This window comes from Hibiscus syriacus, unplaced genomic scaffold (assembly GCF_006381635.1).
Source record: "Hibiscus syriacus cultivar Baekdansim isolate YM2019G1 unplaced genomic scaffold, ASM638163v2 tig00110893_pilon, whole genome shotgun sequence".
Classification (NCBI taxonomy): domain Eukaryota; kingdom Viridiplantae; phylum Streptophyta; class Magnoliopsida; order Malvales; family Malvaceae; genus Hibiscus; species Hibiscus syriacus.
The window spans coordinates 4240780-4253935 of NW_024062901.1; the positions used below are offsets into that span (position 1 = coordinate 4240780).

The 13156-nt window shown below is 39.1% G+C and overlaps 1 protein-coding gene, 1 non-coding gene and 1 pseudogene across 2 annotated transcripts; all 3 read left to right on the forward strand.

Moving 5' to 3' along the window:
* The first annotated feature begins 4155 nt into the window (after positions 1 to 4155).
* Positions 4156 to 8539, forward strand: LOC120145587 (annotated as a pseudogene).
* A 675-nt stretch (positions 8540 to 9214) lies between these two features.
* Positions 9215 to 9296, forward strand: TRNAS-UGA. Its single transcript has one exon. It is a non-coding gene; the product is annotated as a tRNA-Ser (tRNA).
* An 802-nt stretch (positions 9297 to 10098) lies between these two features.
* On the forward strand, positions 10099 to 11988 carry LOC120145030 (nuclear transport factor 2B-like). Its single transcript, XM_039158943.1, has 2 exons — positions 10099 to 10488; positions 11653 to 11988. The coding sequence occupies exons 1-2, from the start codon at positions 10195 to 10197 to the stop codon at positions 11725 to 11727; spliced, it is 369 nt and encodes a 122-aa protein (XP_039014874.1). The 5' UTR covers positions 10099 to 10194; the 3' UTR covers positions 11728 to 11988.
* Positions 11989 to 13156: the final 1168 nt, after the last annotated feature.

A 13156-nucleotide genomic window follows, 5' to 3' on the forward strand; every position in this document is an offset into this window, starting at 1 on the left:
ATGTATTCCAGAATATATTCCAATATTCTCCTTACTCTTTTCCTTCTCCTTGATCAAATGACAAAACCTACACTTTGGGTCGAAATTGCTCAAACGAAGATTTGTACAATGATTTAGTAAACCATCTGTTCTAGTTGAATCGGAAGTGCGAATGCTTCCTTCCGTTCGATTTGAATCGGAAGTGCATATGCTTCCTTCCGTTCGACTTGAATCGAAAGTGTCGATGCTTCCTTCCGTTCGACTTGAATTGGAAGTGTCGATGCTTCCCTCCGTTCGACTTGAATCGAAAGTGCCGATGCTTCCCTCCATTCGACTTGAATGGATGCAAACTTTTGATGTGAATGAACATTCAACAAAAAATTCTAAAAAAACTATTCTATAACAACAATGCCAAACAAACGCAGAAATTTATTATTTTTCTCATATCGCCTTTCGAGTTTCGTAATCAATGGCTTTACCTAACCAACAGACTGTTGATTATCCGAGCTTCAAGCTCGTCATCGTTGGCGATGGAGGCACTGGAAAGACCACATTCTTGAAGAGGCATCTGACTGGAGAGTTTGGTAACACCAGTAAGCTGATAGAAGTCAGTGTAGAAAAGGATGGGGAACTGCTCTTTAATTGGCTCGAGAAGTCTGACGGCGATATCAAGGCCGTTGTTAGCACCGTGTGCAAGCTCAACAGGTTACTTCATGGTTTCGAATGGACCTCCGATCTTGATCTTAACATCAAAAGTCCCAGCTGAGTGCCACGCCAGACGGAGCATGAGCGGAGCACAATTCTTCTTAGCGATTAGACCTCTGAGCTTCCTCTTAGCCTTTTCAACTTCCTTCTGGCATCCCTCAGTCACAGTTGAGTAGCACTTCGTCATTTTCTTTTCGTGAAGTAACCAAGAGAAAGAAAGTTTAGAAGCGTGAAATCAAAATTTTCAGGACTTTGGCGAAAGATACCATGTTGAGAAGATAGAATTCAATGAATAACCTCTGATAACATTCATTAAGCTCATTGTTAACTACGTTACAACCAACTTATATACAAGCTATAACTTCAAGTGTACTCAACCTCTATAACAAACTCATAACAGAATCCAATATTTCTTAACAGCTATAACAACTCACACACACAACGCTCACATCAACAGCACATACACACATTACTGCATATTCTTGAATGCAGTCATGTATCCAGAATATATTCCAATAAAGGTGTACAACACTTTTGAGTTCATGTACGAGGAATGTATTGCCAGTGTACCAGCTTTGACAATTCCAGACCCTCCAACTATGATGGAGACTAAAACGAATCTCCATAACTCATCTGACATGGACATTGCGACTACCGTTGATCATGTTGAAGACCATGCAGAAGCTATGCTTGAGTAACCTCTCCTCTTATTATCTTTTATCTATGAATTGCAAAATTTTATTGTAGAACGTACAGTGATGCAGTCACCTAAAATTTGTTTATGTTGTCCACCAATATCTTCGCGATAATAAGCCGGATTTTGTTGTTTTTGTTGAGCTGCGAGTTAGCGACAGTATGGTTAGCTCTATCATTCGCTCTATCGGTTTTCCGAATTCTCATCGCATTGAAGTTGTTGGGCTCTCGGGAGGTATCTGGATCTATTGGTTTGATTTTGTCTCTATCACAGTCATCACCAACCATTTCCAATTTCTCCATATGTGTGTTAATTGTAATGCGAATCATAAATCTTTTCTTGCTACCATTATTTACGCAAGTCCAAATGTTTCCAAGCGTAAACGTCTTTTGGCATGGCTCCGTCATCTAGCCTCTTCTATCACCACGGCTTGGATAATTCTGGGCGACTTCAATGCTACAACCAGTCTCTCGAATGGAACCGGCGGGCTAGTTCTACTCGTCCCTATAGATATTTCCAAAACTTAATTTACGACTTCGGTTTGAGAGATCTGGGATTCCAGGGTCCCCAGTTCACTTGGACTCGTTGCCTTGTCTCTGCTCGTTTAGACCAGATTCTTTGCAACAATGCATGGGATGATCACTTTCCAGAGACAGTGGTTCTCCACCTTCTTCGCGTGCATTCGGACCATCGGTTTTTACTTCTCACTGTTGGCAACATTAAACTAGGTGGCTCACCCATGATGACTTTCCACGGATGGTAAAAGGCAACTGGGTTATTTCGGTCTCTCTCCCTGATGCTATTGACTATTGAGAATTTCATTGTTGCTGCCGACAACTGGAATAGAACTACTTTTGGCTACATTGGAACAAAAAAGCGTATTGTTATGGCTCGGCTCCGGGGTGTGCAAAAAGCCCTAGACCAACACCGTACCAGCTTCATACTCCATCTTGAAACCAATCATTTGCCCGATCTTGAACGCATTCTTGACCTTGAAGAGAGCCTTTAGAAACAACGTTTCAGAATCCAATGGGTTTATCAAGGAATTGACAACGCCATGTACTTCCACCGCAAAAACAATGTAATGTAGACGACGTAATAAAAGCATCGCCCTCAAACATCGTCGGGTGACTGGTCCCATGATGAGAACGATCTTAAAGGTGAAGTAGTTTCTTTCTTTAATCCGTTGTATTTAAATGATACCAAGGTCTTTGGGTCCTACTCCTTCCGTGGTTGTTTACCTCATGTTCCGCCTGATTGCTTCACTTCCATCGACAATGTATCTTCTTGCATTGAAATTTGCGATACTCTTTTTGCCATGACTCCTCTTAAGGCTCCGGGACATAACGTCTTACACGCTGAATTCGTTCAATCTCAATGGCCAATCGTGGGAGAATCTATGTGTAAAATAGTCCAAGATATCTTTGAAGGTAATGAGATCAATCTTAGAATTAATAGAACTATCTTTGCTCTAATCCCCAAAAAAGATGCAGCCAAAAATTTCTCGAATTTCGGACCCATCAACCTTTGTACTATAGTCTACAAGATATTTAAAAAGTGATAGTTCGTCACCTCAAGTATGTTATTCCGACCCTCGTGGTTCCGAATCAGACGAGATTCATTCGGCCGTTCAATTACTGAGAACATAATAATCAATCAGGAAGTTATCTACTCTATACGACTCTTTAAGAGACAAAATAGTTGGATGACAATTCAGGTTGATCTTGAAAAAGCTTTCGATCGATTACATTGAGACTTTATAAAAGACACTGACTGGTGTTTGTTTTACTCATAAGTTTATTTACCTTAATATGCATTGCATCACATCCACCTCTATGCAAATCTAATGGAACAACTCCTTTTCGCTCCCTTTCTCGCTTGAGTGTGGAGTCGACCAGGGTGATCTGCTCTCTCCTTATTTATTTGTGCTCGCTATTGCGCATCTTGGCCATCAAATCCCATATGTTGTAGCTAATGGTGCTTGGGTTCCTTTTAGTTTTGGAAATCACTGTTGGTAAAATAGACTGCAAAACTACACCGTTAGCACTGATTGGAAATATAAACAGTAATTAAAAGGAATATATTCGTAAACCGTGTCGTGGTATAACCACTGTCTTAGAAACGAATTCGCCCCGATGTGTGTAATCGCTGCAGTAGGCGGACCGTCCCTCCGAGGTTAACACGGTTGCTCCGAATTCCGTACACCCGAAATCGGAGTGGACTGCCGGTGGTATTGATCTTTTTATCGGAAAGTACCAGAGAGAATATTTAGAAAACACTTGGGATCAATCTTGAACTTCTCAACGAGTGTTCATCCACAGACGGATGGGCAGACCGAGAGAGTGAATGCACTCGTAGAGACTTACTTAAGGCATTATGTGAGTGCCACGCAACGTGACTGGCCGAAATTGTTGGACATAGCCCAATTTTCCTACAATTTGCAGAGGAGTGAAGCGACCAATCAAAGTCCATTTGAGATTGTAATCGGGAAACAACCGCTCACACCAAATGCAATTGCGACCGGGTACAAGGGGCTAAATCCAACAGCATACCAATTTGCCAAGGAGTGGCAAGAACAACATGAACTAGACCGAGCTTGTTTGCACAAGGCCGGGAAGCGAACCAAGAAGTGGGCAGATCGAAAGCGTCGAGACGTTAATTTTAAGGTTGGTAACCTAGTCCTTGCCAAATTAAGTGGGATATTGCGCAACCCATATCACAAAGGGCTTGTGCGAAGATACGAGGGGCTATTCAAAGTTCTAAAGTGAGTAGGCACCATGGCCTATAGATTGGAGTTGCCTCCAACCATCAAAGCTCATCCCGTGTTCCATGTGAGTTTGTTGAAGCCATACCATCAGAATGAGGAGGAGCTAGATCAAAGCAAGTCACACCGAGCGCCAGTCGGGGCAAAAGTCTCTTACGAGAATGAAGTAGAGGCCATCCATACGGAGAGAGCCATTCATCGAGTGGGACATCGACCAAGGCATGAATACCTTGTTCAGTGGAAGGGACTTCCAGAGAGTGAAGGAAGTTGGGAACCATCCGAAGATTTATGGCAATTCCAAGATAAGATAGACCAGTTTTACTCTAGCCGCGCGACGAGGGCGTCGCTAGAACTAGTGGGGGAGAATGTCACAGACCGCCAGCCCATGATCGAATTCAATGCAATCAAGGCTGCCAAGGACTATCTTTTCCACATCCTGGGCCTTCTAGAAGACCCAAGTGAGCTGATCCAATCCACCTTGGAGATATGATAATTATTTAGCATTATCTTAGAAGATAATGATGCCAACTCATTGCCCACTTGTTGTAAATAGTGTAGAGCTCTCATCTTGGCCATTGATGTATTTTAATCCCAACCGTTCATTGTAGAGGACTCCAACTATAAAAGGAGGCTCACCCCCTTCATTTACACACCTCAAGTTGAGAAATACAAACTAGTATTCACTCTCAAATCTCTCTTCTTCCTTTAGCTCGCCCATCTCTTTATTTTCCCCATTTCCTTTGGGTTAGCAACTTTCTAAGCATTCTTGCTTAGTGAAGGTTTGGGTCACTTAGTCGGTTTTTGACCAAGAAAACGTCTAAGGCCGCACGAGCTTGATAGCAACAGTCTAGCCCCGTGACAATATGCTTGTTTGGCGTTGGTCTAACACCAGTTCTTTTACCACCAACTCGGCTTACATCCGTCTCCTTGATGGATGTTGGAATGATATTAATTTCTCTTGGAAATTTATTTTGTAACTTCCCGTTCCCCAGCGCATCCGTCTCTTCGCATGGCTCTTGATCCGACAAAAGCTCATGACAAACAGCGAACGAGTTCGACGAAACCTAACTACCGATCTGTTTTGCCACTCTTATCACGACTTAAATGAAAATGCTCTCCACGTACTCTGTGATTGTCCTCAGGTGAAATCTTTTTGGCAAGGCATTATCTCTCACACGGTCTCATCGAACTTCTTCAATATTGATCTTGGTTCCTAGCTTGCTACCAATATGAAAGATACAACCATCTGGCCTGAGCATGACACTCCATGGTATATCTTGTTCATATCGTGCCTTTGGTTGATCTAGAAGAGAATGAATGAAGTTTTCACTGACTAAACCCAAGATATTCACATCCTTTTTCAATGTGCCTGCGCATGAACGCAATATTTCACATCTGCTACTACCACGACCCCTTCTTCTCATAATATGTATGGGTGGCCCAAACCGGACCCTTATTGATACTGTTTGAGCTGTGATGGCAGTGTATCTCCGACAAACATGATGGGTGTTGCGGGTGGAGTTTTACGTGATCACACAGGGAAATGGATATTTGGCTTCAACAAGAAGCTCGGCTTTTCAACCATCATCAATACTGAATTATAGGCGATTGATGAAGGCATGCGCATAGCCTGGTCTAAAGGAATCACGAGAGTGGTGGTACAGTCAGATTGTGCTCAAGTAGTCAAACTTATTAATGGACACGATGCTTCCAACATTCCTGTTCCCCTCGTTCAAATGATCGCTTCATGGCGTAGACTCACTTAGGAGATCCGTTTCTGTTGGATTCCACGATCAGCTGACGCTTTAACCAAACTTGGCCCTACAAACCTTGCTGGAATTTGCTACTCTGATTCCCTTCCTCACATCAAGTTGCTCCCCTTGTTGATCTTGATGCTAAACATACTTTTATAGATGAACCTTTTGGTGTACTTTCAATTCAAAAAAAAATTAAAATTAAATTACATTAATTTTATTTTAAAAATATATAGATGATATGATATGATATACATTTATTCTGCGCGGTATAAAAAATGTAATTTAAAAAATTAATTAAGCTCTGGTTGCAATTATAAATGAGGTTTTGGATCAGGCTAAAATCGAATCTGGTAAGCTAGAGCTCGAGGAATTGCAGTTTGAACTACGAGCCGTCTTGGATGATGTGTTGTCACTCTTTTCTGGGAAGGTTCAAGACAAAGGAGTAGAGGTGAGAAGCCTGCATCACACTGACTCACCCTATCTGTCCAGCCCTTTCTTTCTTCTCTCTTGGACCCTTTATATGGTTTTCGGCCACGAGTCTAACATATATTCTAATTTGCAGTTGGCAGTTTACATTTCTGATCAAGTGCCCAAAGTACTAATCGGTGATCCCGGGAGATTCAGACAAATCATCATCAATCTCATGGGGAACTCCATTAAAGTATGTTGTTGGTTCTCCGTTTAATGTATATATATGAAGCTGGTTACTAGAGGCTTCAGTTTGAGTTCAGTTTTAGAATTATGCTTCAGTAGCAGTAAGCTTATAATTTACTTATTTGGTGCAGTTCACGGAGAAAGGACACATCCTGGTCACAGTTCATCTTGTGGAAGAAGTGATTGGTTCGATAGAAGACGAGACAAAATCTTCATCAAAGAACACCTTGAGTGGTTTTCCTGTTGCAGAAAGACGCCAGAGCTGGAAAGGATTTAGAACTTTCAGTCAAGAAGGACCCATGCATCCTTTCTCCAACAGCATTAATATTATCGTGTCAGTTGAAGATACAGGAGAAGGGATCCCTTTAGAAGCACAGTCTGGTGTTTTCCCCCTTTTATGCAAGTTGACCCTTCTATTTCCCGGACACATGGGGGCACAGGCATTGGACTAAGCATAAGCAAGTGTTTGGTTAATCTGATGAAAGGATAAATCGGTTTCGTTGGCCTTCCGAAGATTGGGTCCACCTTTACATTTACTGCTGTTTTCACCAGCAGCTCCTCTAGTCCAAAGAGGAACATGAGCCAGAAAATCAACAACCGGTCTAACTCTGTTTCCACTGAGTTTCATGGGATGAGAGCATTAGTTATGGATCCTCGGCCTGCCCGGGCCAAGGTGGCAAAATATCATATACAACGGCTAGGAATTCATGTTGAATTAGTTGCTAAGTGGGAACAAGGTTTATTCATCATAAGCAAAGGGAGTAATGCTATAAACATGGTTCTCATCGAACAAGAAGTTTGGGATAAGGGTATGAATGGTTCAGCACACTTATTCGATAACTTGGACAAGATAAATCGTGGTACTCCTCCAAAGGTATTTCTTTTGTCTAATTCTATAAGCTCTTCTAGAGCGAACACTACTACTTCTGGTGTTTGTAACTTGACCATAGTCCCGAAGCCCTTGAGGGCTAGCATGTTAGCGGCATCTCTACAACGAGCCATGGGTGATGAGAACAAAGGAAATCCCTGTAAGGGGGAGTTACCTCTAGCGTCTCTTCAAAATCTTCTTATTGGGAGAAAAATTCTAATTGTAGATGACAATAATGTAAATCTAAAAGTAGCTGCTGGTGCATTGAAAAAATATGGAGCCGATGTGATTACTGCTGCAAGAGGAATAAAAGCTATCGAACTGCTCACACCACCTCACCAGTTTGATGCCTGTTTCATGGATATCCAAATGCCAGAAATTGACGGGTACGAATCCATTGTTGCATTTAGAACTTACCTTTGAAATTCTGATTCCGAAACTGAAGTTTTGAAACCTTAAAAAATAACTTCACAACTATGAGAGAAAACAAAAACCTCTCTAGTTGGCGCAATGAGCATTGAAGAGTTCGTAATTGATTATATCCCCACCCTCGGTCCCCTATAGCGTTTTCGTTCTACTTGTACAAACAGGTTTGAAGCTACAAGGAGAATTCGGGAAATCGAACAGAATATCAATAATCACATTCACTTTGGCGAAGTATCAGTGGAAGCCTATAACAATGTTTCAAACTGGCATGTAGCCATTTTGGCTATGACTGCAGATATTATCCAGGCTACGCATGAGGAATGCCTAAGATGTGGAATGGACGGATACGTATCAAAACCATTCGAAGCGGAACAATTATACCGCGAAGCTTGACGTTTTTTCCAGTAAGCATCAGATCACAATCTTTTCGGAAGATTTCTGCTCATGACATGCCAATGGCATCAATATAGGACTGCCCATACTCCGACATTACTTCGGGATACCTTAATAAATTCCGATTCTTTCGCAAGTAAGTTCCTTTAGTCTCATGAGGATTAAGTTTCTTCCCAAGCCTCTGAAAACGACGCGATTGTCCTCGAACCACTATATCTAATTCACCAGTATGTTGACATATTGCCATGCCCTGATGTTTTTGCAGGAAAACATATGTTTCATTGCTGGAGTCTACATAGAACCATGCTACAATGAATATGTCAAAACCTTTCGATATTTTTTTTGCTGGCAAAGTCCGAGTTCAAAGAATTGAGGATTTGCTTGCTATCCCAGCAATAGAAGAGGGGATTATTCCTTTGTATATTATAGCTGTAATAAAAATGCTAGATGTGGTATTTTTGTATTAGGGTTTTTATTAAAGAGTGTTTAAACTAGGAATCCTTGTACGTGACAACAATGCATCAGTTTGAGCCATTTTTTTCTGATTTTTATGAATTTACTGAGCCATCTAAATTTGTTTTGCTAACTGCTTTTATCATCAAATTATATAAAAAGACAATATAATATACAAAGAAGATATCCATATACATTTAAATATGGAAAATTATATGATATATAATGTATAAATATGTGAAAGAGAATCTTATAGGTCTTGGATTCAAACAGATGAAGGTCTGTATTGTCAATTGGGTTAAAATTATTTTGAACATATACTACCTTTGTGATCGCTTTAAACTATTAAAAAAATTAATTAAAATAATTTCTAAATCAATGTCATGCTCTCTGTTAGGTTTATATGTACCGTAAAATCTCTACAGCAAAAGTTGGGCATGGTGTATCAAAGGAAAGAGAAGGTTCAAGAGGCAGAAATATTAAGAAACGAAATATAACTTTCAAAAACGTTGACCAGCAAGGTCGATATGTCCGAGTGGTTAAGGAGACAGACTTGAAATCTGTTGGGCTACGCCCGCGCAGGTTCGAACCCTGCTGTCGACGGTATTGTTTTTCTTTTTATTATATATATTTTTTGTTATTTTCCCCGAATTCACACGTCTAGTGTCGGCCATAAATGAAGACTGAAGAGTTGGTGAGCCCAGCACTCGAAATTATAACTCTCACAAGGATAACGAGAACGAAATGAGAATCGTATATTATTTCTCTACGAGTACTATTACACTGATTTAAATATTCTTTAAACTAAATTTAATTTTTAAATAAAAAATTAAATATAAATTATAACTTTAAACTAAATTCAAATATCAAAATATTTATTTACTCCATACAATAAAATTAGTAAAAAATAGTAATAAATCGGTTGTTGGCTGCGTTGGATTGACGCAAAGAGCGATCCTCTAGCTGATCTAAAAGTAACTTATAAAAAAAAGGATAAACTACATATTTAGTACCTACACTATTAGTTTTTATCTGTTTAAGTATATAAACTTTCAATTATTTCAAAATCATATTGAAAATTTAATTTTTGTTTCATTTTAGTATCCCATTCAAAATTTAACATTATATTTTGTTTTTTTAAATAGGTGCTAAAACAGGCCACAACTGATAGTTTAGGTACTAATCACATTAAGTTTTTAACTGTAGGTATTAAAATGAAGCAAAAACTAAATATTAGGTCTGATTTTAAAAATATTGAAAGTTTAGATACTAAAACGGATTAAAACTAATAGTTTAGGTACTAGTTTACCCAATAAAACAATAACACGCTGGCAGAGCCACCTGTCGTTAGATTTTCGTGATTGAAATTCAGCCGTTATCAATCCTTCGATAAATACATAACCTTCGCCGTCCTGTTAACCTCTTCGTTTCCCTTTCACTGCTGCGTCACAGCTCTTCTCGAAGCGACGGCTCAAATTCTGATAAAGAAAAGAGAATTCCGATGGATCCAGACGCTGTAGCGAAGGCGTTCGTTGATCACTACTACTCGACATTCGATGCGAACCGAGCCGGTTTAGGCAATCTCTACCAGGAAGGTTCCATGTTGACCTTCGAAGGCCAAAAGATCCAAGGCTCTCAGAGCATTGTCGCTAAGCTAACCAGCCTTCCTTTCCAGCAGTGCAAGCACAATATCACCACTGTCGATTGTCAGCCATCCGGCGCCGGCGGCGTGCTCGTATTCGTCTCTGGAACGCTACAACTGGCCGGCGAACAACATGCTCTCAAGTTCAGCCAGGTAGCTCTATTTCTGCCTTTTTTTGTAGGGTTTATACGCTTACGTCAGTGATGGATCGGAGTCTTATCTATTTGTCACTGTTGATTTCGTCGTTGATATTTATTGTGTTAATCTCGCGATTCGATTTGTTAGTAATCTAACTTTTAGGTTAGTTTTTTATCTGCTCTAAGTGTGGTTAACTGTGTTGCATGAATCAATGGTGATTGCATCTTTTTTTATTTTATTTTTATAACTGAATTATGAAGGGAAACGATTATAAGATAATTGATTTGATGAACATTTTCGATTTCTTTAAACTATGTCATGATTGCATTTTGAAATAAATGGATGGATCCATGATCTTGTAAAAGAGCTTTCTATAGCTTATTTTGCTATGATCTATGTGGCTCTGCATGTTTACATTTTCTTATTCATTATTTATCATGATTAATTGGACTCTGTCTCTGTGGGCTTTTAACTCTTCCAAATCTCCTGCTTTAGTCTGCGAATTTATTAATATTTGTAAGATTACTATAGGCAGAAATCTAGAGCTTTCTTCAGTGTTTGATGTCTTCTTTCATCTTATGCAAGCCTTTGGATGTATATTTTAACCTTCTATGCTCGCCTAATTGCATTTTTCACTTAATAAATTGGTGTTGTGTGCTCTCATTGCATACTCTGAAAGGTTATCAAACATCTCTATGCGGCGTGCATCATATAAAAGAAACATCAGCAACACTTCCCCAAACCCGGATGCATTGTTGACTTCCTTGTGGCTTATCCCTTGCTTTCTCGTAGAGCAAACTCATATAGTTTGATACGTATATATGGTTAGCCGTTCTGTTTGATTTTGAGTAATTAGAGCATGTTCTTATCTTCTTTTATAAAATTATGAAAATAATCTATTTCTTAATGAAGCCCCTATACTTTTATCAAACCCAAGCAAGCCCCAATCGTTTGATTTTTGCCTAAATTCAGATGTGGGACTGATTTATGTCAAGGGCTTCTTTAGTTATAATTTGAAGCTTAGGGTTTATTGGGATACAAGTTCCAAAGTTAAGGGCTCGTTTTTATCATTTAAACATTGCTAATGAACCATTGGATTGGTTCTGAAAATATTTGGACTTCTTTTGATTATCAGCTTTACTAACCGAGACATTTTGGCTTTTTGCTTTCTGCTCCCAGATGTTTCATTTGATGCCAACACCACAAGGAAGCTTCTATGTTTTGAATGACATATTCAGGTTAAACTACGCATGAAGAGACAATTCGCTACGGTTCATCAAGCGATGTAAAAACACTCTCTCTCAAGGATTATAAATCAATCCGGTTATCTCTCCCTTCAGTTTTTAGACATTTTAAATGAAAAATGGAAATATATTTTTTGGGTCTTGATATGTTGGTATCATGTTCCATTATGGTTTTCATTTCCAGTCTCCATATTTCTTCAGAGACTTCTGTTGTGATTGGTCGAGTTGGTTGAGGACGTTGTCGTATGAATTGGATGTTTTATCAAAGACACAATTTTTAGTCAAAGCTAATGACTTTCTGAAACAGATTTTCAATCAATAAATCACAGATATTTGCAGTTTGCGTATTTTGATTTCATAATTTATTCTCTCTAGAGATTGACCCGATTATGCATTGCTTTTTGGCTTGAAATTTTGGGGGTTTTTATTACTCCATTTTGGTACTTTTTATCTACGGGTTTAAAGATAGATTTGTTAATTGGTATCCAGAGCTTTGCCATTAAAATTTTCTATTACTTCCTTTTTGACTGGTTTTCCCCTTGAAATCGGTGGCCAAATTATAAAATAAAACTTCAAAAATCAAATTTCAGGTATCAAAATGTATTTTTACTAAAAATATTATTATATCCAACCCATATGTTTGTTTTTTTAGGTACAAAAAAATTTAAGTTAGAGATGGTTCTCCTGTTCAGGATCAATGCATACGGAAGACTCAATTCGAATTTATATAAGAATTTATGGATTATTCACCAAGAGTGATGATGGTAGAATTCGAATTTGACCTTACGAGTTCAAATTTCTGAATCTCAATCACTTGTATCAACACTGGCCTAATCCCTATATTTGTCGATGCAATATAAAATTGTACAAAGTTAGAAGACTCCTCTTGCAAGCAAATAAAAGCACATTATTTCAAAATAAAGAGTCTACTTACAATTCATCCTCCTAATTTAAAGACGGTTGTAACAGTAATGAAACTAAAATCCATGGCATTACAATTGCTTTTCTGTTTCATCAATGTAACTTCCAAACAGATTATTAAATTGTGCTGATTCTCGTATGAGTGAACGCCGCTGCTTGCACGTATGCATGCTTTCTTCCTCTAGTGTAATTTGTCACGGTAGCCATCCCGCCATGTAATTATTCACGCTCGGACCGGCATCGACAACCGATATCGGACCAGTCAGGTACCTGTGGGTATAAGATATAACCTGTAGTTTATATGTCTGCGATGTTTCAATACAGATTTCACAGTAAATTCAAGAGGCCTCACCCCAATTTGAAATGTTGGTTCACACTCCAACGGGTGAAAGAAGCCATAGTCATGAGGATGGTGATGAGCAGGTTGTTTCAATTAATTTACACCGAAAATCCACGACCAATTAAAAATATGATTTAACAATCACCTTCCCAAAACACATTTCCTAATTATATAAAAT

Coding starts and splice junctions, on each gene's coding strand:
- LOC120145030 (XM_039158943.1), top strand. CDS start 10,195: ATGGATCCAGACGCTGTAGCGAAGGCGTTCGTTGATCACTACTACTCG. Junction 10,489..11,652: donor ATGCTCTCAAGTTCAGCCAG/GTAGCTCTATTT, acceptor TTCTGCTCCCAG/ATGTTTCATTTGATGCCAAC.